This window comes from Tamandua tetradactyla, chromosome 2 (genome assembly GCF_023851605.1).
Source record: "Tamandua tetradactyla isolate mTamTet1 chromosome 2, mTamTet1.pri, whole genome shotgun sequence".
Classification (NCBI taxonomy): Eukaryota; Metazoa; Chordata; class Mammalia; order Pilosa; family Myrmecophagidae; genus Tamandua; species Tamandua tetradactyla.
This window is the reverse complement of record NC_135328.1, coordinates 47,668,323-47,690,477: the sequence shown is the minus strand read 5'-3', so window position 1 is coordinate 47,690,477 and position 22,155 is coordinate 47,668,323. Positions and strand designations below refer to the sequence as shown.

At 38.5% G+C, this 22,155-nt stretch overlaps 1 protein-coding gene across 12 annotated transcripts in view; it reads left to right on the top strand.

Moving 5' to 3' along the window:
• MAPKAP1 (MAPK associated protein 1) overlaps positions 1 to 22,155 on the top strand; it is a 353,385-nt gene that overhangs the window by 278,508 nt on the left and 52,722 nt on the right. For 10 of the 12 annotated variants that reach the window (XM_077144983.1, XM_077144989.1, XM_077144944.1 and 7 more), the window contains one exon: positions 13,876 to 14,016. In XM_077144983.1, the coding sequence (XP_077001098.1) occupies positions 13,876 to 14,016 (141 nt within the window). Of the gene's footprint in view, positions 1 to 7,133; positions 7,209 to 13,875; positions 14,017 to 19,548; positions 19,667 to 22,155 lie in introns of those variants that run through there. The other 2 variants (XR_013169319.1, XM_077144998.1) reach the window with 2 other exon arrangements.

The window sequence follows — 22,155 nt, the reverse complement described above, 5'->3', positions numbered from 1 at the left end:
GCCGCGGCCAGCGACCCCCGCCTCCATGCACGGTTTCCCAGGCCAACTGCCCCGCAGACAAACGACCGCCACGAGCGCCACCTACTGGGCAGGAAAAGAAAAACAGAGCCCAGAGATTCCACAGAAAAACCTTTCAACCAGCCGGGTCCCACACCCAGGGAAATCTGATCAAATGCCCAGACACCAGCAGAAAATAATGGATGACGCTCGGAAAATTGAAGATATGGCCCAGTCAAAGGAACAAACCAATAGTTCAAATGAGATACAGGAGCTGAGACAACTAATGCTGAATATACGAACAGAAATGGAAAAACTCTTCAAAAACCAAATCAATAAATTGAGGGAGGACATGAAGAAGACATGGGCTGAACAAAAAGAAGAAATAGGAAATCTGAAAAAACAAATCACAGAACTTATGGGAGTGAAGGACAAAGAAGAAAAAATGGAAAAAACAATGGATACCTACAATGGTAGATCTAAAGAGACAGAAGCTACAATTAGTGAACTGGAGGATGGAACATCTGAATTCCAAAAAGAAACAGAAACTATAGGGAAAAGAATGGAAAAACTTGAGCAGGGGATCAGGGAACTGAATGACAATATGAAGCGCACAAATATACGTGTTGTGGGTGTCCCAGAAGGAGAAGAGAAGGGAAAAGGAGGAGAAAAACTAATGGAAGAAATTATCACTGAAAATTTCCCAACTCTTATGAAAGACCTAAAATTACAGATCCAAGAAGTGCAGCGCACCCCAAAGAGATTAGACCCAAATAGGCATTCTCCAAGACACTTACTAGTTAGAATGTCAGAGGTCAAAGAGAAAGAGAGGATCTTGAAAGCAGCAAGAGAAAAACAATCTGTCACACACAAGGGAAACCCAATAAGACTATATGTAGATTTCTCAGCAGAAACCATGGTAGCTAGAAGACAGTGGGATGATATATTTAAATTACTAAAAGAGAAAAACTGCCAACCAAGACTCCTATATCCAGCAAAATTGTCCTTCAAAAATGAAGGAGAAATTAAAACATTTATAGACAAAAAGTCACTGAGAGAATTTGTGACCAAGAGACCAGCTCTGCAAGAAATACTAAAGGGAGCACTAGAGTCAGATATGAAAAGACAGAAGAGAGAGGTATGGAGTAAAGTGTAGAAAGAAGGAAAATCAGATATGATATATATAATACAAAAGCCAAAATGGTAGAGGAAAATATTATCCAAACAGTAATAACACTAAAAGTTAATGGACTGAATTTCCCAATCAAAAGACATAGAATGGCAGAATGGATTACGACCCAGCAATACCACTGCTAGGTATCTACTGAAAGGACTTAAAGGCAAAGACACAGACGGACATTTGCACACCAGTGTTTATAGCAGCATTATCTACAATTGCAAAGAGATGGAAACAGCCAAAATGTCCATCAACAGACGAGTGGCTAAACAAACTGTGGCGTATACCTACAATGGAATATTATGCAGCTTTAAGACAGACTAAACTTATGAAGCATGTAATAACATGGATGGACCTAGAGAACATTATGCTGAGTGAATCTAGCCCAAAACTAAAGGACAAATACTGTATGGTCCCACTGATGTGAACCGACATTCGAGAATCAGCTTGGAATATATCATTGGTAACAGAGACCAGCAGGAGTTAGAAACAGGGTAAGATAATGGGTAATTGGAGCTGAAGGGATACAGACTGTGCAACAGGACTAGATGCAAAAACTCAAAAATGGACAGCACAATAATACCTAAGTGTAATGTAACTATGTTGGAACACTGAATGAAGCTGCACCTGAAATATGGTTTTTTGTTTGTTTGTTTGTGTGTTTGTATCTTTTGATTTTGTTTTTTTTTCCTTTATATATATATATATATATATTTTATTAGTATTATTATTTTAATTCTCTTCTCTATATTAACATTCTATATCTTTTTCTGCTGTTTTGCTAGTTCTTTTCCTAAATCAATGCAAATGTACTAAGAAATGATGATCATACATCTATGTGATGATACTAAGAATTACTGAGTGCATGTGTAGAATGGAATGATTTCTAAATGTTGTGTTAATTTCTTTTCTTTTTTTGATTAATAAAAAAAATTAAAAAAAAAAAAAAAGAACAGTTACAGCTCCTGAATAATGAAATGAAATTGGAAATCATTTGTGGCTAATGATTTATGTGGCTGCTGTAAGAGTTTACAATCTAGGGCCCTTTACAATAGGCCCCAGTCTGATAACCCATGCTCTCAATTTCAGTTCTCTAAATTTGTACATTATAGTTAGTTCATATGAGTGAGGCATAAGATTTTTTTTGTTTCTGACGTTTCGTTCAACATATCGTGTCCTTAAGGTTCATTCACCTAATTGCAACCTCACAACTTCTTTCCTTCTTGTAGCTGCTCAGTAGTCCCTGTGTGTATACACCGTATTCCCCCTTCCTTCCCTCAGTTGTTGTTCCCTTAGGTCACCTCCATCCATTGTGAATCGCAAACACTGCTGCCAAAAACACGTATGTGCAAATGTCCATTCATGCTCTCACTCTCAGTTCCTCCAGTTGTCTGATTTTTAATGTGCTGCTAGATTCTGTTTACAAGTATTTTGTTGAGGATTTTTGTGTTTATATTCACTAAAGAGATTGGTCTGTTTAATTTTCTTTTCCTATAGTATTTTTGTCTGGCTTTGGTATTAGGGTGATGACTTCATAGAATGAGTTTGGTAGTGTTCCCTCCTCTTCAATTTTTTGAAGAGTTCGACCAGGATTGATACTAATTCTTTCTTGAATGTTTGGTAGAATTCACATGTGACTCTGTCTGGTCCTGGACTTCTGTTTTTGGGAGCTTCTTGACTGATTGAGTTTCTTGTGATTGGTTTGTTGAGGTCGGCTGTGTCTTCTCAAGTCAGTGTTAATTGTTCATGCTTTTCTAGGAAGTTGTCCTTTTCATCTATGTGGTCTAGTTTATTAGCATATAATTGCTCATAGTTGCCTCTCATTACCTCCTTTATTTATTTCTGATATGTTGTGTTTCATTTTCATTTGCCTTAAGATCTTTATTGATTTCTCTTGTAATTTCTGCCTTGATCCACTGATTGTTTAAGAATGTTTTGTTTAGCCTCCCTATATTTGTGAATTTTCCAGCCCTCTGTCTGTTATTTATTTCCAGCTTCATTTTATTATGCTTTATATAATTTCAGTCTTTTAAAATTTATTGAAACTTACTTTGTGACCCAGCATATGGTCTATCCTTGAGAATGATCCATGAGCACTTGTGAAAAATGTATAACCTGCTGTTGTGGGGTATAATATTCTGTAAATATCTTTTAAGTCTGGTTCATTCATTGTATTATTTAAAATCTCTGTTTCCTTATTGAGCCTCTGTCTAGATCTTCTATCCATTGATGAGAGTGATATATTGAAGTCTACAACTACTACTGTAGAGGTGTCTACTTCTCTGTTCAGTACCTGTCGCTGTTTGCCCCATGTATTTTGGGGCACTCTGGCTCAATGCATAAATATTTATGACTATTATGTCTTCTTGGTGAATTGTTCCTTTTATTAATATAGTGTCCTTCTTTGTGTCTTTTAGTTGTTTTACATTTGAAATCTTAATTTGTTGGATATTAGTATAGCTACCTCCTGCTTTTTTCTGCTTGTTGTTTTTATGAAATATCTTTTTCCAACCTTTCCCTTCCAATCTGTTATGGTCCTTGGATCTAAAGTGAGTCTCTTATAGAAAGCATATAGATGGGTCCTATTTTTTTTAATCCATTATGCCAATCTGTGTTTTTTTGATGGGGAGTTTAATCCATTAGCATTTAATGTTATTACTGTAAAGGCAGTACTTTCTTCTACCATTTTGTCTTTTGGATTTTATATGTCATATCTTATTTTTTTTTCTTTTTACCTTTACTAATAGTCTTCATTTCTACAATCTTCTCCAAACTTCTCTCTCCTGTCCTTTCCTATCTGCCTGTAGTGCTCCTTATCGTATTTCTTGTAGAGTCAGTCTCTTAGTCACAATCTCTCTCAGTGGCTAATGCCCCCTCATTTTTTGAAGGATAATTTTGCTGGGTATAGAATTCTTGGTTGACAGTTTTTCTCTTTCAGAATATATATCTTAAATATATCATACCACTGCCTTCTTGCATCCATGGTTTCTGCTGAGAAATCTGTATATAGTCTTATCAGGCTTCCTTTGTATGTGATGAATTGCTTTTCTCCTGTTTTCAAAATTCTCTCTTTATCTTTGACATTTGACAATCTGTTTAGTAAGTGTCTTAGAGTAGATCTGTTTGAATCTAGTCTATTTGGGTTATGCTGAGCTTCTTGGATCTGTAATTTTACGTCTTTCATAAGAGATGGGAACTTTTCAGTGATTATTTTCTCCATTAGTCTTTCTGCCCCTTTTCCCTTCTCTTTTCCTTCTGGGAAAAGGCAACATGTGTTTCATGTTGTCATTCAGTTCCCTGAGACCTTGCTTATATTTTCCCATTCATTCCCCTATCTGTTCTTTTGTGTGTAGAATTTCAGATGTCCTGTCTTCAAATTCACTAATCCTTTCTTCTGCCTCTTCAAATCTGCTACTGTAGTTCTCCATTTTTTCCATCTCTTCTGTTGTACCTTTCATTCCTATAAGTTCAGCCATTTGTTTTTTCATACTTTTGAGTTGTCCTTTATGTTTGCCCAATGTCTTTTTTATAGCCTTCATCTCTTTTGTCATATCGTCTCAATTCATTGATTTGATTTTTGATGTGATTTTGCATGTCTGTTTGAACATCCTTAATTAGTTATTTCAACTCCTGGATCTCATTTGAAATGTTGGTTTGTTCCTTTGACTGGGCCTTATCTTCTGTTTTCCTAGCATGACTTAAAATTTTTTGCTGGCATCGTTTTCATTCTTTTATCTAGAGTTTTCTTGTTGATTGGCATTCAGCAAGATTCTGTCTGGCATTCAACAGATTCTGTCTGTTCTTTGGCATTCAGTTCAGCTTACTCTAGACCTCTAGCATAGCTTTTGTTTAACTGATGAGAATTTTTCAGCTGTTTTTCTAGTTCTTACCCTGCCTATATGGAACCTTTTTTTTAAGAAGGGTCCCCCTGATCTGATCAACTTCAATCAGATTTCCCCAGACCACACAGGCCCACATCTCAGGAGGAAGGTATATTCTCTGTCAGGTTTCCCTGAAGTTGAGATCCAGCAGGTTGTCAGACCTCCCTATGAAGTCTCTAGATTCTGTGCTTTTCTTTTCCTGCCCAACAGGTGGTGCTTGTGATCCTACAGCTTCCCACCAGCATAAAGTGATGAGGTGCCTTTAATTCTCAGCAGCCTCTTCCTGTCGGGGGTGGACTTGAAACAGTGACTGAGATAGAAGCCCAGCTTAGGTTGCTTCTGTTTTCCAGACCCTGGGGCCTGATTTCCTTAAGGAAGGGCCACCACTTGAGGTGGGCCTTGCACCCCTTTTCTTGGGGGAAGACACAACTTTAGGGAATTACCTTTTGATTCATTATTGTGTCTCTCAGACCTATCTTAACTCAGCCCTTGCCTATGTCTCACTGGCAATTGATAATGCATGGGACTTTCTATAATGAGCTACTTGGAATAGTTTAAAATAAAATACAAGAAAATAATAAAAGAAATACCTTTTCAAGTCAGTCCCCAGCCACCAAAGTTCCAGTGCTCTGAACTCAGCCAACCCTGAAATCCTTCATCTTTATTCTATTTCACTTTTTTTTTTTTTTTTTTTTTTTTTCTGTCAGCCTTGCCGCCTCTCTACAGGAATTTAAATCACAGTTGGAGCTTGGCTGAGCTACCTTCCCTTATTGCCAGTAGAAACTACCAAAAGATGTGCCCTTTAGGGTATTATCCCCATTCACCTGACTAGTTACTTTGTCTCTCAGATACCCCTTAATTCTGCCCTTGCCTGGGACAGTGCTGAGGCCTGAGAATGCCTGCAGTTCTATCTAATGGCCTTTAAGAAGTGAGAAAAAAAGCCTTTCAGAGCCTGACCCCAGCTCCCCAGGTCTGCCAGTCAAGAGCCAGAATTGGTACACCACTTAATGTTCCCCTAAGCTCTATGTGCCCCCTTTTATTGGGGCCTAGCCCTTTTCCAGCATGTTGTATTGTCTGACTCTAAAGCCTCTTTTTGTTGTTGTTGTTTTCCGTCAGCTCCACTCTCTCTCTGCCTGCATGCAAACTCCTGGTTCCTTTGGTGCTTACTCCAGGTTTATCTGTGCTTTGGGCCTGTTTTCAGCAGTCTGAATTTGTTAATTCCGCAGGTGGAGCTTGGTTGAGCAACCTTCCTTGCTCCTAGTAGAGTCTGTTTTTTTTCTCTCAGGGAACTAGCCTGCCATGCCCATGGGGGAGGGATGCCAGCCTCTGTGGCTTGGAAGACACAGTTCTGTGTGGGATCTCAGCCTTTCCACCTGTTCTAAACTGGTGTATGACGTGTGTTCAGTTACTGAAGTTCCCCCAACAGTTGTTCCATACACTTCTTAGCTATGTACTAGCTACCCCTGAAGGACCAATTAAATTCCAGACCTCACTACACCGCCATCTATCCCTGCCTCATGACCTGGTTTTACCATTCTTCACTGAAGATGCCAGTTCTCATTCTTCATTCCCTCCCTCCTGATTTCTTACTCTAGCCAGTTAACCTCCTCTTCTTTGGGATTGTCTGCTTGTCCTCCAACATCCACATTGTAAGTGCACGCTGCCATTCTTCCAGAGCCTTGTCAGTCCATTTGAACTCTGGTACTCAAGTCATTGGCAGGTCCAACCCCAAAATTTGGTCTGTCATAAAACATCTTTGAGTTATTGCAGCTTGAGAATTTGACACAATATGTTATGGTAATCCATGGCCATAGAGACATTATCTCTCTCTACTTGGACAAAATACATTGTGAAGTCTTTGAAGGCACCATTGCAGTTTATATTGTCATTCACAAGGAGACTCAGTTCAGAATGCAGGTAGCTGAACCAGTGTGGCTTTTGTTTCTTTTAATCACTTATGACCCTTTTAATTCCTAGTTTAATAAAATATCAAAGGGTTATATTTCAATTAAATGAACAGTTTGGGGAATGGGTTTGCTTTATATTTTTATTTTATTATTTTTTTTTTGCATGGACAGGCACTGGAAATCGAACCCGGGTCTCCAGCATGGCAGGCGAGAACTCTGCCTGCTAAGCCACCGTGGCCTGCCCAGGTTTGCTTTTATTGTTGGCTTTTTAGTAAGTTTATTTTTAAAACATTATGGTTCTCTTTTTTTAATTTTGAGTAGATAAAAATCTTTTTTTCTTGAACAGAGTGGGTTTTTTTAATGTGAAGTTGATAGTACAGTAATAATTTTAATATGCAAATGCTACAATTGTAGGCATCTTTCATGTATGCTTGGGTTTACCCCTTCCAAAAGAAAACAAAGAGGAATGCTGTGCATACAAAGCTACATAGAAATTTTCTGATTCAAAAACATACTTTTGGTGTAATGCTTTGCTTCAAATGTTTGTCTTTAGATGTAAATGTGTGTTGTATGCACCATTTATTAGGTACTTCTTTCTCTCTTGTACAGTTTTGTTTGTGTTCAATAACTAGTTTGTAAGCTCCTTAAGATCATGAAACCTACCTTATCCTCACCAAGGCCTCCCCCCTTCCCCAGTCTAGCATAGTACTAGCATAAGGAGAGAAGTGATTGCACGTTGTACAGATGACTAATCTGTACACATAGACATTCTCCCACCAAGCCACAACACTCCTGGGCCTATTCTGAGAAATGGCCCTAGAATTTCAAGACCAGAAGTTGTTCCTATTCGATAGATACCTTCTTTAGAGTGAGCAGCATGTATTGGAGACAACTTCCAGACTGATCCTTCTCTGCTCCCCCAGGGGCCGTTTCTTCTGAACATAAGTAAACACACCTCTTGTCAGCTAGGATAGAACTCAGAACTCACCCAAGTATCAGTGGGAACTTAAATTCTCAAATGGGATGTGAATTTACACTGTCAGAGAGTAGAAGGTCAGTATAAGAAGCATTAGTGTGTTGAGCCAGCCCCAGCTATATGAGTCTTGAGCAAAATTAATGTAAGGAAGTTGACAAGCCTTCCTGGTTATTCCATAGCTTTAAGACCTCTACTAAAATCCTATCATCTCATCTGCCCATTATTAACATTTCAGCGAAATATAAAGTTTTCATTAATCTCCCATAGCAAATTTAAGAGTGAAAACTGGCACTTGTTTGAGCTTTTAGGACTACATTAGCTGGTGTATTAAACAAAATATGTCATTCTTCAGTAGCTTCTGTGAGAAGTTAAATCAATTTCCAGCCATATTTATGTACCACTTTATCTAAAAGCATCTGAATTATCATTTACAGCAAAGATGCTTTATTAGCAGCTGGCATTGAAATTGCTCTGTAAAAAATTATATGTCATGTTATAGTAATTTTTAAATTGGTATTAATCCAACATCATAAAATGTAAAAATCTTAAGTATGTATGTGTTTTTATAGTAATTGGCATTTTAGCATGAGCTGTTACCTCTTTCCAAATCAAATACCTGCAATATTTAGAAACTACTGATTAGTAAAGAAAGTTCTTGCTCAGAAGTAAGTTATATCTAGTGGCATTTTCTCATAATATGTAGCTTTAAATGATCTTTAAAACATTAAAGGAGTTTAATATTTGTGCTGGTTTGAAAGGATGTATGGACCCTAGAAAAGCCATGTTTTAATCAAAATCCCATTTCATAAAGGTAGAATAATCCCTATTCAATACTGTGTGTTTGAAACCATAATCAGATCATCTCCCTGGAGGTGTGATTTAATCAAGAGTGGTTGTTAAGCTGGATTAGATGATGACATATCTCCACCCATTTGGGTGGGTCTTGAGAAGTTTCTGAAGTCCTATAAAAGAGGAAACATTTTGGAGAATGAGAGCGATTCAGAGAGAGCCAGAGAAGAATGACATAGTTACCAGAGCCCACAAGCCAGCGACCTTTGGGGATGAAGAAGGAAAATGCCTCCTGGGGAGCTTCATGAAACAGGAAGCCAGTAGAGAAACCTAGCAGATGATGCCTTGCTCGCCTCGTTCCCTTCCAGCCAAGAGAGTAACTGACTGTGTTCACGGTGTGCCTTCTCAGATGACAGAAAGACCCTGAACTTCACTGGTCTTCTTGAACCGAGATATCTTTCCATGGATACCTTTGATTGGACATTTCTATAGACTTGTTGTAATTGGGACATTATCTCCGCCTCAGAACTGTAAACTTGCCACTTATTAATTTACCCTTTTTAAAAGCCGTTCTGTTTCTGGTATATTGCATTCTAGCAGCTAGCAAATGAGAACAGATTTTGACACTGGAGAGTGGGGTGCTGCTGCGGTTTGCAAATACTAAACATGTTGGAACAGCTTTTTAAATGGATAAGGGGAAGAATCTGGAGGAGTTGTGAGGAACTTGATAGAGAAGGCCTAGAATGTTTTGAAAAGAATCTTGGTAGAAATGTGGACTCTAAAGATATTTCTGACCAGGTTCTAGACAGAAATGAGATGTGTGTCATTACAGACTGGAAGAAAGGTGAGCCTTGTTTTAAAATGGCAGATAATCTGGCAAAATTGACTAGTGGCTTTGGCTGGAAGGCAGATTTTAAAAGCCATGAACTTGGATATTTATCAGAAGAGATCTCCAAATTAAATGTCGAAAGTACAGCCTGGTTTCTTGTAGCAGCTTATAGTGAAATGCGACAAGAAAGAGATAAGCTGAAAACTGAACTCTAAGGTACAAAGAAACCAGAAATTGAAGTTCTGGAAAATTCTGGGCCTCCAGAAAGGGAGACCCCCGAGTATAGTGCCCCACATGAGGTCTTGGCCAAATGTGAAACCAGTCAGCCATTCCAGAGAAAGCCAGGATTGGACATGGAGTTATCCAGGAGGATTTGTGGATATTCCTTATGTCTGATGGGCATGATCCAACACTACTGCATAGAAAACTGACGAGAGTGCTTTGGAACCTGTATAAACAGAGCTGCTACCAGTCTATACTGGGGGATTCAGAGAAGGAACACATTGGAGGAAAAATAACTTCAGAGGCAAAACCATGGAGGTTGAGGCCTGAAGTCAAGAAGGCTCTGGTCAGGAGAACAGACCCATTCAAGACCATGAAGAGGGTGAGTTTGCCCCAAAGGCAGAGGATGGGCCTTCTACTTCATTGCAGTGGAAGAGTCATGCTGCCGCTGCCTCAGGCCTTGGAGAGGGTGGAGCACATTCCTTGGGGTTTGGGGAGAGCCTGGCTGCCATCACATGGAGGGGTTGAGCGTGTGCCCCGGAGATGGCAGAGAGCCCGGGTGCAGCCCCTATGCTTGGAGAGAGTGGAGCCGAGAAAAAGGTAGTCTCACCAGTGTCCCCCAAGTTTGCATTTGGAGAGAGGCAGGCCTCTGCATAGACCCTTGGAAAGGGTGGGACTACCGCTGTCTAAAGCCCCAAGGGTAAATGACTCTCAGACTTTGAAATCTAATGGACTTTGCCCTGCAGGTTTTTGAAACTATGGGTCTGGTGACCCTTGAGTTCCTTCCTCCCTATAGAAATGTGTATATGTATCCCATGAATATTCCTCCTTTGTATGGTGGCAACAAATAATTTGTTTTGAGTTTTTATAGGTCCAGAGTCAGTGTAGAACCTTGCCTTAGAACAACTGTGCCTGTAACTAACTTTGATAGGAGTTTCTACTGTTTCTAACTTTGTATTTCACTTGTATTGCTACTGAAATGGTTTAAGGATTTTTGATATTGTTATGAAATTAATGTATTTTGTATATGGGAAAAACATGTCTTTTTTAGGGTCCAGAGGGTGGAATGTGCTGGTTTGAAAGGATATATGGACCCTGGAAAAGCCATGTTTTAATCAAAATCCCATTTCATAAAGGTAGAATAATCCCTATTCAATACTCTGTGTTTGAAACCATAATCAGATCATCTCCTTGGAGATGTAATTTAATCAAGAGTGGTTGTTAAGCTGAATTAGATGATGACATGTCTCCACCCATTTGGGTGGGTCTTGAGAAGTTTCTGAAGTCCTATAAAAGAGGAAACATTTTGAAGAATGAGAGCGATTCAGAGAGAGCCAGAGAAGAATGACATAGCCACGAGAGCCCACAAGCCAGCGACCTTTGGAGATGAAGAAGGAAAACACCTCCCAGGGAGCTTCAGGAGAAGCTTTTCTCCAGGAGAGAAAGCCAGCAGATGACGCCTTGCTCACCATGTGCCCTTCCAGCAGAGAGAGAAACCGTTACTTTGCTAACCATGCGCCTTCTCCAATGAGAGAAAGACCCTGAACTTCATCGGCCTTCTTAAACCAAGATATCTTTCCCTGGATACCTTTGATTAGACATTTCCATAGACCCTCTGGACATAATTGGGACATTATCTCAGCCTTAAAACTGTAAACTTGCCAGTTATTAATTTACCCTTTTTAAAAGCCATTCCGTTTCTGGTATATTGCATTCCAACAGCTAGCAAACTAGAACAACATTTTACCAAAATTCTTATGTTTAAGTGTTCTAAAATAGAAATATACCCAGTTTGACAATAGTGTTTTGGTAAAAATGTAGATTAGGAAAAGTGAATGATTATTCTAAACTTAAATCCTAGCCAGCCTCTTGTTTTGGAATGTGAACATTACCCAGTAAACAGTGGTGATTATGATCACAGCAGCTCTGTCAGAATTCACAGGTGTTCATGGAAAGGAAACTAGGTTGGTTAACCCAGTGGCCTTTGCAGGCATTGAATACAACTCTGCAACATACTGGCAGAATGCCGTTGGTTAAGTTACTTAGCCTTTCTGATCCTCACCTTCCTGTGGGCTTTAAACCTGATATCCACCCAGTAAATTGTTATTGGCCTCCTGCTCTATCCCTGCTATCCTGGGGTTTATAGTTAGTAGAAGAGACAGATAATTAATAATTGTGATGAGTGTTCTGAAGTAAATATGCAGGATGTAGTGAGAGGAGACAACAGAAGGGTCCAAGCTAGATTCAGGAATATAGGATCAGGGAAAGTTTCTCTGGGGTGTCACTTGAGCTGAGGTCATAAAGAATAAGGATAAGGCCAGGAGGGAGTGAGATGGAGAGAAGGAGGACCTGGTCAGAAAAGCAACATGACAAAACACTCTATGATGTAATTCTGTTGGAAGCATCCAGTGAATGCTCCATTAAGATGAGGCTGCTTCCGTATGGAAGGAAAAGCATTATTGTTGGTGCTAGAATGTTCCAAGTTGGGAATATAGTATCTAGAAATAGAATACAGAATTCCTAATAAATGAGCTACATGTGAAAGCATCAGAAGCCAACTTCATCTTAAAATTTTGCACTGTAAGCAATAAGTATGGGAAAGAGTAAGATTGCCAGACTACCAGTGCCATAACAGAATTTTCCAATTTTACACCCAAATGTAGAGTTTTCCATGCCTCCAACTCTGTGTCAAGGAGCTCTCTGTAGGCTTTCCTGTGGAATTGTTTCTCATTGCTCAACACAAGGGTGGTCAACCCTGTTCTGGTGTCATGGCTATATAGGTGCTTTTTTTCTGGTTGACCAGGCCCACACTGCCCCCCAACCTCTTCCCTCCCACCAACTAATGGACCTTCAGAAGACCACATTTCAAATGCAAGGGGCCAAGTGATATTTTAACTTCACCTAATGTGATCTTAGCATATAACTTAGTCTCCCAGAGAGTATTTATTATTTATTTATTAAGTATTTATTACTCATACTTATTTATGAGTAATAAAACTTCATATTACTCATCTGTATAATATAGAAAAGTATAGGACTTGTGGGGTTGTCATAGGCCTAAAGGCAATAATGTACCATACCTGGCACATAGTAAGCACTCATGCATGTTATCTGTTCTTTTTTAGTAAAATCTAGTGAGAGCATGCCACTGGCAAACTTGGTAGTGTTTACAGGAAAAGATTATAGAGATGAATAAGAAACTTTACTGACCCTCACAAAGCCTCCAAAGTAGTACAGAGCAACCATTACACAATTCCACTGTAAAGCTGAATGTGATCCTCTGTGACAGTAGAACAAAAGTAATCATGGCTGATGTTTATTGAACCTGTTATGTATTAGAGTCTTCACATTTTGACATCCTGTGGATGGCATAAAACAGAGTTCAGAAAGGTAAAACACTTGCCATAGATCACAGAATGAGTTAAAGGAGTTTGTACGGAACCAGGAAAGATTTTTGAGTACCTGTCCTGTTTGTCCCCAGTATCATGTCAGAGTACTTAGCATGCACAAGACTCTCACTAAACATTTGACTAGTGAGTGAATGCATGTTCAAAGATGAATTGAGAAGGGTGGCTGGCAGCTGGAAGGCCAATGAGGGGACTGTAATAGACATCTAAGCACAAGCAGGCTTATACTTGAACCAAAGTGGAGACTGTGGGGCACAGGATGGGAAGCTTGTAAGCAGACAGTTTGAAGGTCTTGGAAAGGCCAGGAATTCTCCACAAAGCATATATTACTTTTATGGCTGAAAAATAATTGTTAGAAGAGAAGTGTGACCGCTTATTTTCTTGCGATCTTGACTTATTCTTGTGAAGACTGAGAGCTTCTGGCAAGCAGACATTTTTCCATCTTTTTGTATCCCTACTGCCCAGCCAGGGGCCTGCCATAGAGTAGGCAGTGTTTGTGGAATTAATTGTTGAATGATTAATATGTTAGCATTCTCTATTTACTGGAATGGCATTATTAAGTCATCACTCAGCCTTTCTTCTCCAAATTAAGTAGCCCATGTTATTTTAATTTATCCCAAAGCATTTTAAGCAGACACCTTTTGCCAAGCATCATGTATCTTTTGTGTTAAAGTGCTTTTTCCTCCCCAGGTTCAAGGGCAGACGGGGCTTTTGAGGAGGATTCACAAATTGACATAGCTACAGTACAGGATATGCTTAGCAGCCACCATTACAAGTCATTCAAAGTCAGCATGATCCACAGACTACGATTCACAACCGATGTCCAGTTAGGTAAGTATGCAAACAGATGATGAACTGAACTCTTTTTTATATCAGTAGTCAAAACAGAAATAGGAAAGGAAAACAGAACTTTCATGTGACCTAAATGACTTAAGGTAATTTTTTTTTCAGAGAAAATGTTTAAACAATGAAATTTAAAGCACATTGTTTTTACCACCTGAGTGCTCTGTCTTGTCTTCTTATTTTTTCTTACCTTTTTTTTTTTTTTTTTTTGAATGGGCAGGCACAGGGAATCGAACCCAGGTCTCTGGCATGGCATGCGAGAATTCTGCCACTGAGACACCATCATAACTGCCCTTGTCTTCTTTATTTTTTTAAAGCTGGAGATTGGAAACAGAACTAACTTCAGACTTTTTTCAAACTGATTGACTTCTGTGCAGTTCTGTAATACTTTTCATTCCGTGATTCTCTAACATGCTATACTTTGAACTGTTATTCTTAACATTGCTACTGCCTTTTCCTACTCAGTGGACTCATTATATATTCATTTATACTGTTATTCCAGAAGCATTTTTTTTTTCAACATGGGCAGGCACCAAGAATCGAACCCGGGTCCTCTGGCATGGCAGGCGAGCATTCTTGCCTGCTGAGCCACCATGGCCCGCCCCCAGAAGCTTTTTAATGATCTCAAGTTATATTTGGATTCTCACCAGATAATCTGGAACTAACTTGTTCTCAACTAATATTTGGGGTCAGTTTGTTCCAATTAAGTGCTAAATTTCTGTTTTGACTTAAACCTAATGGGACTAGAGAAAGTGTTGTAGTAGTCAACATTCATCATCATCATTATCTTAATGGCTACCATTTATACGGTATCCACCATGTATTAGGCATGTGCTAAAGTGCTTTACTTGGCTGAATTAACTACCTGAAAGGTAGGTATTTTTACTGTCCCTGTCTAACAGACAAAGTAAATGAGGTACAGAGAGGTGATATCTCATGCCCAAGTTTACACAACTGATTGTGGTGGGGTCGGGATCGCACTAAGCCCCCATATTAATCAAGGGTCTCCCAGGTAGGTGGGGTGGGGGATAGGCAGGGATCCCAGGCTGGCTCAGCCAGGAAGCAGAACCATTCTGGCTGTACCGCTAACCTCTGCCATGCCACCCTTTCATGGGTGTCTTTTATCTGATGTATAAAGGGAAAAAGTTTGAATTCTGACTCTGAAACTCACTAATCTTTTATTTTTCACAAATTCTTTTTTGACTCATAATAAAATGTTCTAATATTGGTATTAGTCTGAATTGGGCTAATGTGCAATAAACCTCGAAAATTTCAAATATTCCTTTTCAGCTTTACTGACAGGAGATTGAAATATGCTGACCATACAACTTTGTAATTAAGAAATGGGCATTGGAACCATAATTAGCTTAAATTATGGCTCCAGCAATAATCAGCTGTATAAGTTTAAGAGTCAAATGTCTTAATCTTTCTGAACCTCTATTTCATCCTGTTTAAACGGGAAAATCAGTAGTATCAACCTCTTAGAATTGCTGTAGGAAACAAATTAGATACTACATGTAAAGCACTTAGTACTGAGTCTGGCAGTTGGTAATAAGCATTCAGTTAAATGAGAGCTATTAGTGGAGAGGCAGTACAGTGAAGCGCTTAGAGAATAGAGTAAGGAGCTAGAATCCTGGGTTCAAACATTGACTCATTTACTAGTTCTTTTACCATGGCAAATGAGTCAGAGAGAGCCTCAGTTTCCTCATCTGTAAAATGAAGATATTAATAGTCCCTATATCATACATAAGCTAACTATAAGGATGAAATGTCACAATACATGAGAATACTTAGGCACCTGGCACAAGTGCTCAGAATGTTAGCTGCTAAGATATCGTTGCTTCCAGCAGACTAAGTGATAAATTAGCATGCACTTCCTTTCCTCTCCTCTAACAAAGCACAATAGACAAATAAAATAGTAAAAATTGCTTCTTTAATATTGATTCTTAAAATATAAAATTGTTCAATGGTGTTATTCCTAGGGATGCTTTCCCTCATATCTCTCATAAATAAAAATAATAAGGCTGCTCAACAAGAAACCAGGTTCCCCCCTACGTGGGACATGACATCCAGGGGTGAAAGTCTCCCTGGCGACGTGGGAGATGAGTCCCAGGGATGATTCCAGACCTGGCACCGTGGGATCAACAATTCCATTCTGACCAAATGGGGGAAAAGAAGTGTAATTAATGAAGTATCAGTGGCAGAAAGAGTTCAAATAGAGTCGAGAGGCTACTCTGAAGGTTGCTCTTACACAAGCTTCAGGTAGACCTTGCTACTTACCATAACCTGCCAACCCCCAACCAGGACCATTCCAGCTAATCCTAAAGAACACCTAGGGTAATATGTAAGATTCTACAAGGGTTCCATGCACTAGAGTAACTTTCCAGAAACCTATTACCTCCAGATGGGTCCCTGGTCCAGTAAGTCCTGAAACATAGCCCAGCCTCTCCAGAACATCAGATAGTTCCATCTCCCTACCCCATATTAGTGACAGACCCTTCCAATATAAAACATTTAGGATTGCCATAGCGCAAACAACCCTAAAGACAGGTATGGAAAGATCAAAGGTGATGGTGGAGTTATACATAGAAGATAGAATTTAACACATGAATGTGAATGCTGAATCATTACATTGATATCTCTTTTAGTCTCCAGTATTTTAGAGCAGCTAAAAGTAAAAACCTAAAATTGTGAAATTGTAACCCATGTCAAACTCTGAAATATGTTCTACAACTAATTGTGGTGCTGGGCTTTGAAATTTATAGCTTTTTTGTATATATGTTATTTTTTACCAAAAAAGAAGGAAAAAAAGTTGATGTGATGATAAAAGAATATTTAAGCCCTCTAATCTCCTATATTCTGGAGCAACTAGAAGGAAAAATATGAGAGGATTATATGGTAGCCCATGACAAACTCTGGGATCTGTATTACACGTAACCTCTGGTTGGAAGAGTGCTTTGAAAACTATTGCTTTTTTACTTCTTTGCTTTGTATATATGTTATACTATATAATAAAAAAGTTAAAAAAGAAAAGAAACCAGAACCCACTCCCCCCCCAAAAAATCTATATTGTATGATTCTATTCATGTAATATTCAAAAAGAGGCAAAAATTATCTGTTGTGTAAGAAATAAAGATAGCTTATCCAGGGGGTAGGTAGCACTAGTGGCTGAAGGAGACCCTCCAGGAGGCTTTTCTTGATCTATGTTGTTTTTCTTCATCTGGGTACTGGATACATGTACCAGACTCAGTGGAAAATTCATCAAATTATCTGTATTCTTACATGATTTGTGGATTTTCTGTGTGTATATTATCTTCAGTTAAAAAGTCTCCTAAAATAATAATGCTATACAAACATATAGTTTGCTTTTCCCATTAACACAAAGGGTCTGCATTTTCTGAGCAGGCCTAATTTTAAGAAACCCAGTAAGTGGCTGGACACTAAGCAAGTCAAAGGTTCAAGACAGGGATTTTCCCCGGTGAGCATAATCAGCAAATCCATCACTGCTTATTTGCCAGAGGTGAAAACGCCTTGGGAAAATAACCCAGATCATGTACTTTTCCCTTTTTTTCAAAGACATTTAAAAAGTTAAACTTTAATCCATCAAATTCAGACTTGCACATTCATTCAAAAAGAAAAAGTTCACAAAAGGGCCTGTAGAAAGAGTCCAAGCTCTGGAAACAGGCAGGATTGGGGTCAAATCCCAGCTTTACCACTTACCTGCAGTGTCACTTGGGACAAACCCCTTCCCTTTTCAAATCTTAGTTTTTGTCATTTATAAATTGGGAATTATAATGTTTATCTTTCAAAATTGTTTGAAACCCATCTGACCCATAGACACTGCATTCTAAATGGTAGCTCATGTTAGTATAGTTCTTATTGTCATTATTTATTTCGCCCATTCCTTTCTCTCTTGGTCCACCTTCTTGAAAGTATTTAACCAGATCACTCAGTACCCACAATAGAGACTTGTCAGAAAGAAATAGATGATGACAAGGATGCAAGTTTCTCTTCCTAGAGCAAAGTTTCTCTGAGGTGGAGCAACTGGCAGCAAGATCTTAGTTATCTCTGGAGTGCTTCCATTGGTACCCACAATATCCTCTGGTACAACTCTAAGGAACTTCTAAAACAGTCAGATATTTTTGGAATGTTTGCTTTATAAATGAATCCAAGTTCAGTCTTTAGCATTATAAGTAGAAACTTCATTGATTTGTCTTAAGGAACTTGTGACAATCAGATAAACTGCTCATGAGTAGTCCATGCTCGTCTTCCCTTTGCACTTAGAGGAAATGAGGTAAGTAGCTTCAGACCCTTCCTACCTCCTTGTAAAGCAGGTGACAATGCCCCTTCATTCTAATGACAGCAATCAAAAACAAAACAAAAACTCTGCATGCATCATCCAGAAATTCTTTCCGTCTGAAATTGAATCTACCACACAGTGCAGGGCAGTAAACAGCACACCCTTTATGAACATTCAAGTGAGCAGCTGGATTCTGAGACCAGTAAATAATTTATTTCAACTGACTAGCCAGGTGCTTCAGATCTTTCCTGACACTGATGGATGGTCTCCTCCACCTGTCCATCCTTTGTCAGTCAGAAGCAGAGATTTCACTTGCCCCCTGTGGCAAGTTCTTCTAAGTGGGAATTGTGTGTGTGTGGCATTTACCAGGCAGCCCTGCTGATTCTACAGAAAATTACCTGTCCACTCAGAGTTAGTGATGCATAAGAGTGGTTACCTTTGCGGTTTGGAATCCCCGAGCTCTGCAATGGCTTTACACCTGCATGTCTTTTGATGGTGTAGCAGAGGCCAGTGTTCCAATTTTGTCCTCTGCTGTTTGTTTCTAAGAAAGTTAGGGGATGGGAGACTCAAGCTTTTGTCTCTAAGACCCAAATTTAAAACCATTTTCTACCAGACTTTTCTATGATTGAAAACTTTAGTTATTTCAATTGAGATCTATGACAAAGATCTGATCTGTTTAAATAATATTAATAAAAATAATTATAATTTTTTAAAAGTTATCATTTATTGTTTACTTTGTACCAGGGACTCTGCTGATGACTTCCTTTACATGTATTGTTTCTTGTAATCATAGCACTATTATTAACTAGAAATGGGATTTAAGAAGGAAAGTAGTGAAGCTGGGATCAAAGCCCAGGACTTTCTGAGACTGTTGAGCGCCTTAACTACTATATTATGCCCTGAGTGTAAATCATTACTATGCCAATCCTCTGTAGTTCTATAACAATTTACAGAACTTTCACCTTTATTAACTTACTTACTCTACATAGCACTATTTTTTCTTGTTTTATGACTGAGAACACTGAAGTTTGGAAGAATTAATGAAAGAGTTAATTGTGATGTATTTAAAGCATTTAATGTTTACTTAGTGCTTAATAAATACTTAACAAATATTAATTCCTTCTCCTTGCCCCTCAGTCATTGGGATATACAGTAGGATATCCATTCCCAGGAACAGAACTGGAATCTAACCCAATCCCATACTTTCCGTCATTTCACAGATGCCTCAGTCATTAATAACTTGCCTTTACAAAAGAAGTGATTACTTCTAGTTGGCCAATTCCAAAAATTCTGCACATCTCTCAATCTCCTCCCTACCCTAGCATTTGGAGATCCTATGTAAGTATATCATGTGTGCTTACCCTCTTCCCCATTCCCTGTTAGACATTGTTAATCTATCACTGACCATCTTCCCGCTCGGCCTAGACCTGATCTCAGAATCCTTTCTAACACAATCCTATGAGCAGTCCCTACCAGTCAGTTGGGGTTGGTTTGAAAAAAGTAGAAACTAAAAGTTTCAATTGAGTTAAATTTGGCTATATGCCAGCCATGACCTAAGAAACCCACAGTATACTGTTAAATAAGTATTTGTCGGCTAGCTAGCAGAAGCTAAACTATGAAACATCAGCCAAGGGACCTGCAGAAAAGGCCAGGACAGCACCATAGTAAAACCTCACATGTATATAAGCCATAAAGCAGTATTCCAACCTTGACCACATTTCACAGTCTCCAAGTTGGTGGCCTCATCCCAGATCTGCTAGTTTAGAATCTCCCTTTAATTGTGATATTTGGGAAATGAAACCTCCTGTTATTCAGAGGACTTTCTTAGTCCTTATTTCTTTGCCTAAGGCTTATTTTACTAACTTGGGTCAGGCTAAGAAGTATTTTGATAGTTGTGCCACATATACTAACTTCTAAATTGTCAGTATAGTCTGTCTCCATGTCACTAAAGGGATATTTTACTGAAAGCATAATATACCACGAATTCCATCTATATCATAATTCATATGTAACCTAATATAATTCTGTATAGGATATATACTGAAAGTATACATTAGAAAATGAACTCTACCAAAAGCTTCCATGGTTACCACTATTATCTCTTTACTGAAACAATCTAATATGTACAATCATAATACTTTTAATTATGGTAATTATCAAAAATATCAAGATAGTACAGTATCACATATTTTATCTTAGAGAAGGCAAAGAGGTTTTATCACATAAACCTACTCCAATCAAGTTATGGTGATTACTCAAAACTTATGTTGAGACAGCATCTCAAAGTACATCTGCGGGCAGCATAAAGAAAACCTGTAATTGATTAAAAATATCTGCTCTAAGAAAATCAATTAATGTAATACACCATATCAACAAATCAAAGCAGAAAAATCACATGATCATCTCAATTGATGCAGAGAAGGCATTCGACAAGATTCAACATCCTTTTCTGTTGAAAACACTTCAAAAGATAGGAATACAAGGGAACTTCCTTAAAATGATAGAGGGAATATATGAAAAACCCACAGCTAATATCATCCTCAATGGGGAAAAATTGAAAACTTTCCCCCTAAGATCAGGAACAAGACAAGGATGTCCACTATCACCACTATTATTCAACATTGTGTTGGAGGTTCTAGCCAGAGCAATTAGACAAGAAAAAGAAATACAAGGCATCAAAATTGGAAAGGAAGAAGTAAAACTATCACTGTTTGCAGACGATATGATACTATACGTCGAAAACCCGGAAAAATCCACAACAAAACTACTAGAGCTAATAAATGAGTACAGCAAAGTAGCAGGTTACAAGATCAACATTCAAAAATCTGTAGCATTTCTATACACTAGTAATGAACAAGCTGAGGGGGAAGTCAAGAAACGAATCCCATTTACAATTGTAACTAAAAGAATAAAATACCTAGGAATAAATTTAACTAAAGAGACAAAAAACCTATATAAAGAAAACTACAAAAAACTGCTAAAAGAAATCACAGAAGACCTAAATAGATGGAAGGGCATACCGTGTTCATGGATTGGAAGACTAAATATAGTTAAGATGTCAATCCTACCTAAATTGATTTACAGATTCAATGCAATACCAATCAAAATCCCAACAACTTATTTTTCAGAAATAGAAAAACCAATAAGCAAATTTATCTGGAAGGGCAGGGTGCCCCGAATTGCTAAAAACATCTTGAGGAAAAAAAACGAAGCTGGAGGTCTCGCGCTGCCTGACTTTAAGGCATATTATGACGCCACAGTGGTCAAAACAGCATGGTATTGGCATAAAGATAGATATATCGACCAATGGAATCGAATAGAGTGCTCAGATATAGACCCTCTCATCTATGGACATTTGATCTTTGATAAGGCAGTCAAGCCAACTCACCTGGGACAGAGCAGTCTCTTCAATAAATGGTGCCTAGAGAACTGGATATCCATATGCAAAAGAATGAAAGAAGACCCATCTCTCACACCCTATACAAAAGTTAACTCAAAATGGATCAAAGATCTAAACATTAGGTCTAAGACCATAAAACAGTTAGAGGAAAATGTTGGGAGATATCTTATGGATCTTACAACTGGAGGCGGTTTTATGGACCTTAAACCTAAAGCAAGAGCACTGAAGAAGGAAATAAATAAATGGGAACTCCTCAAAATTAAACACTTTTGTGCATCAAAGAACTTCATCAAGAAAGTAGAAAGACAGCCTTCACAATGGGAGACAATATTTGGAAATGATATATCAGATAAAGGTCTAGTATCCAGAATTTATAAAGAGATTGTTCATCTCAACAACAAAAAGACAGCCAACCCAATTACAAAAT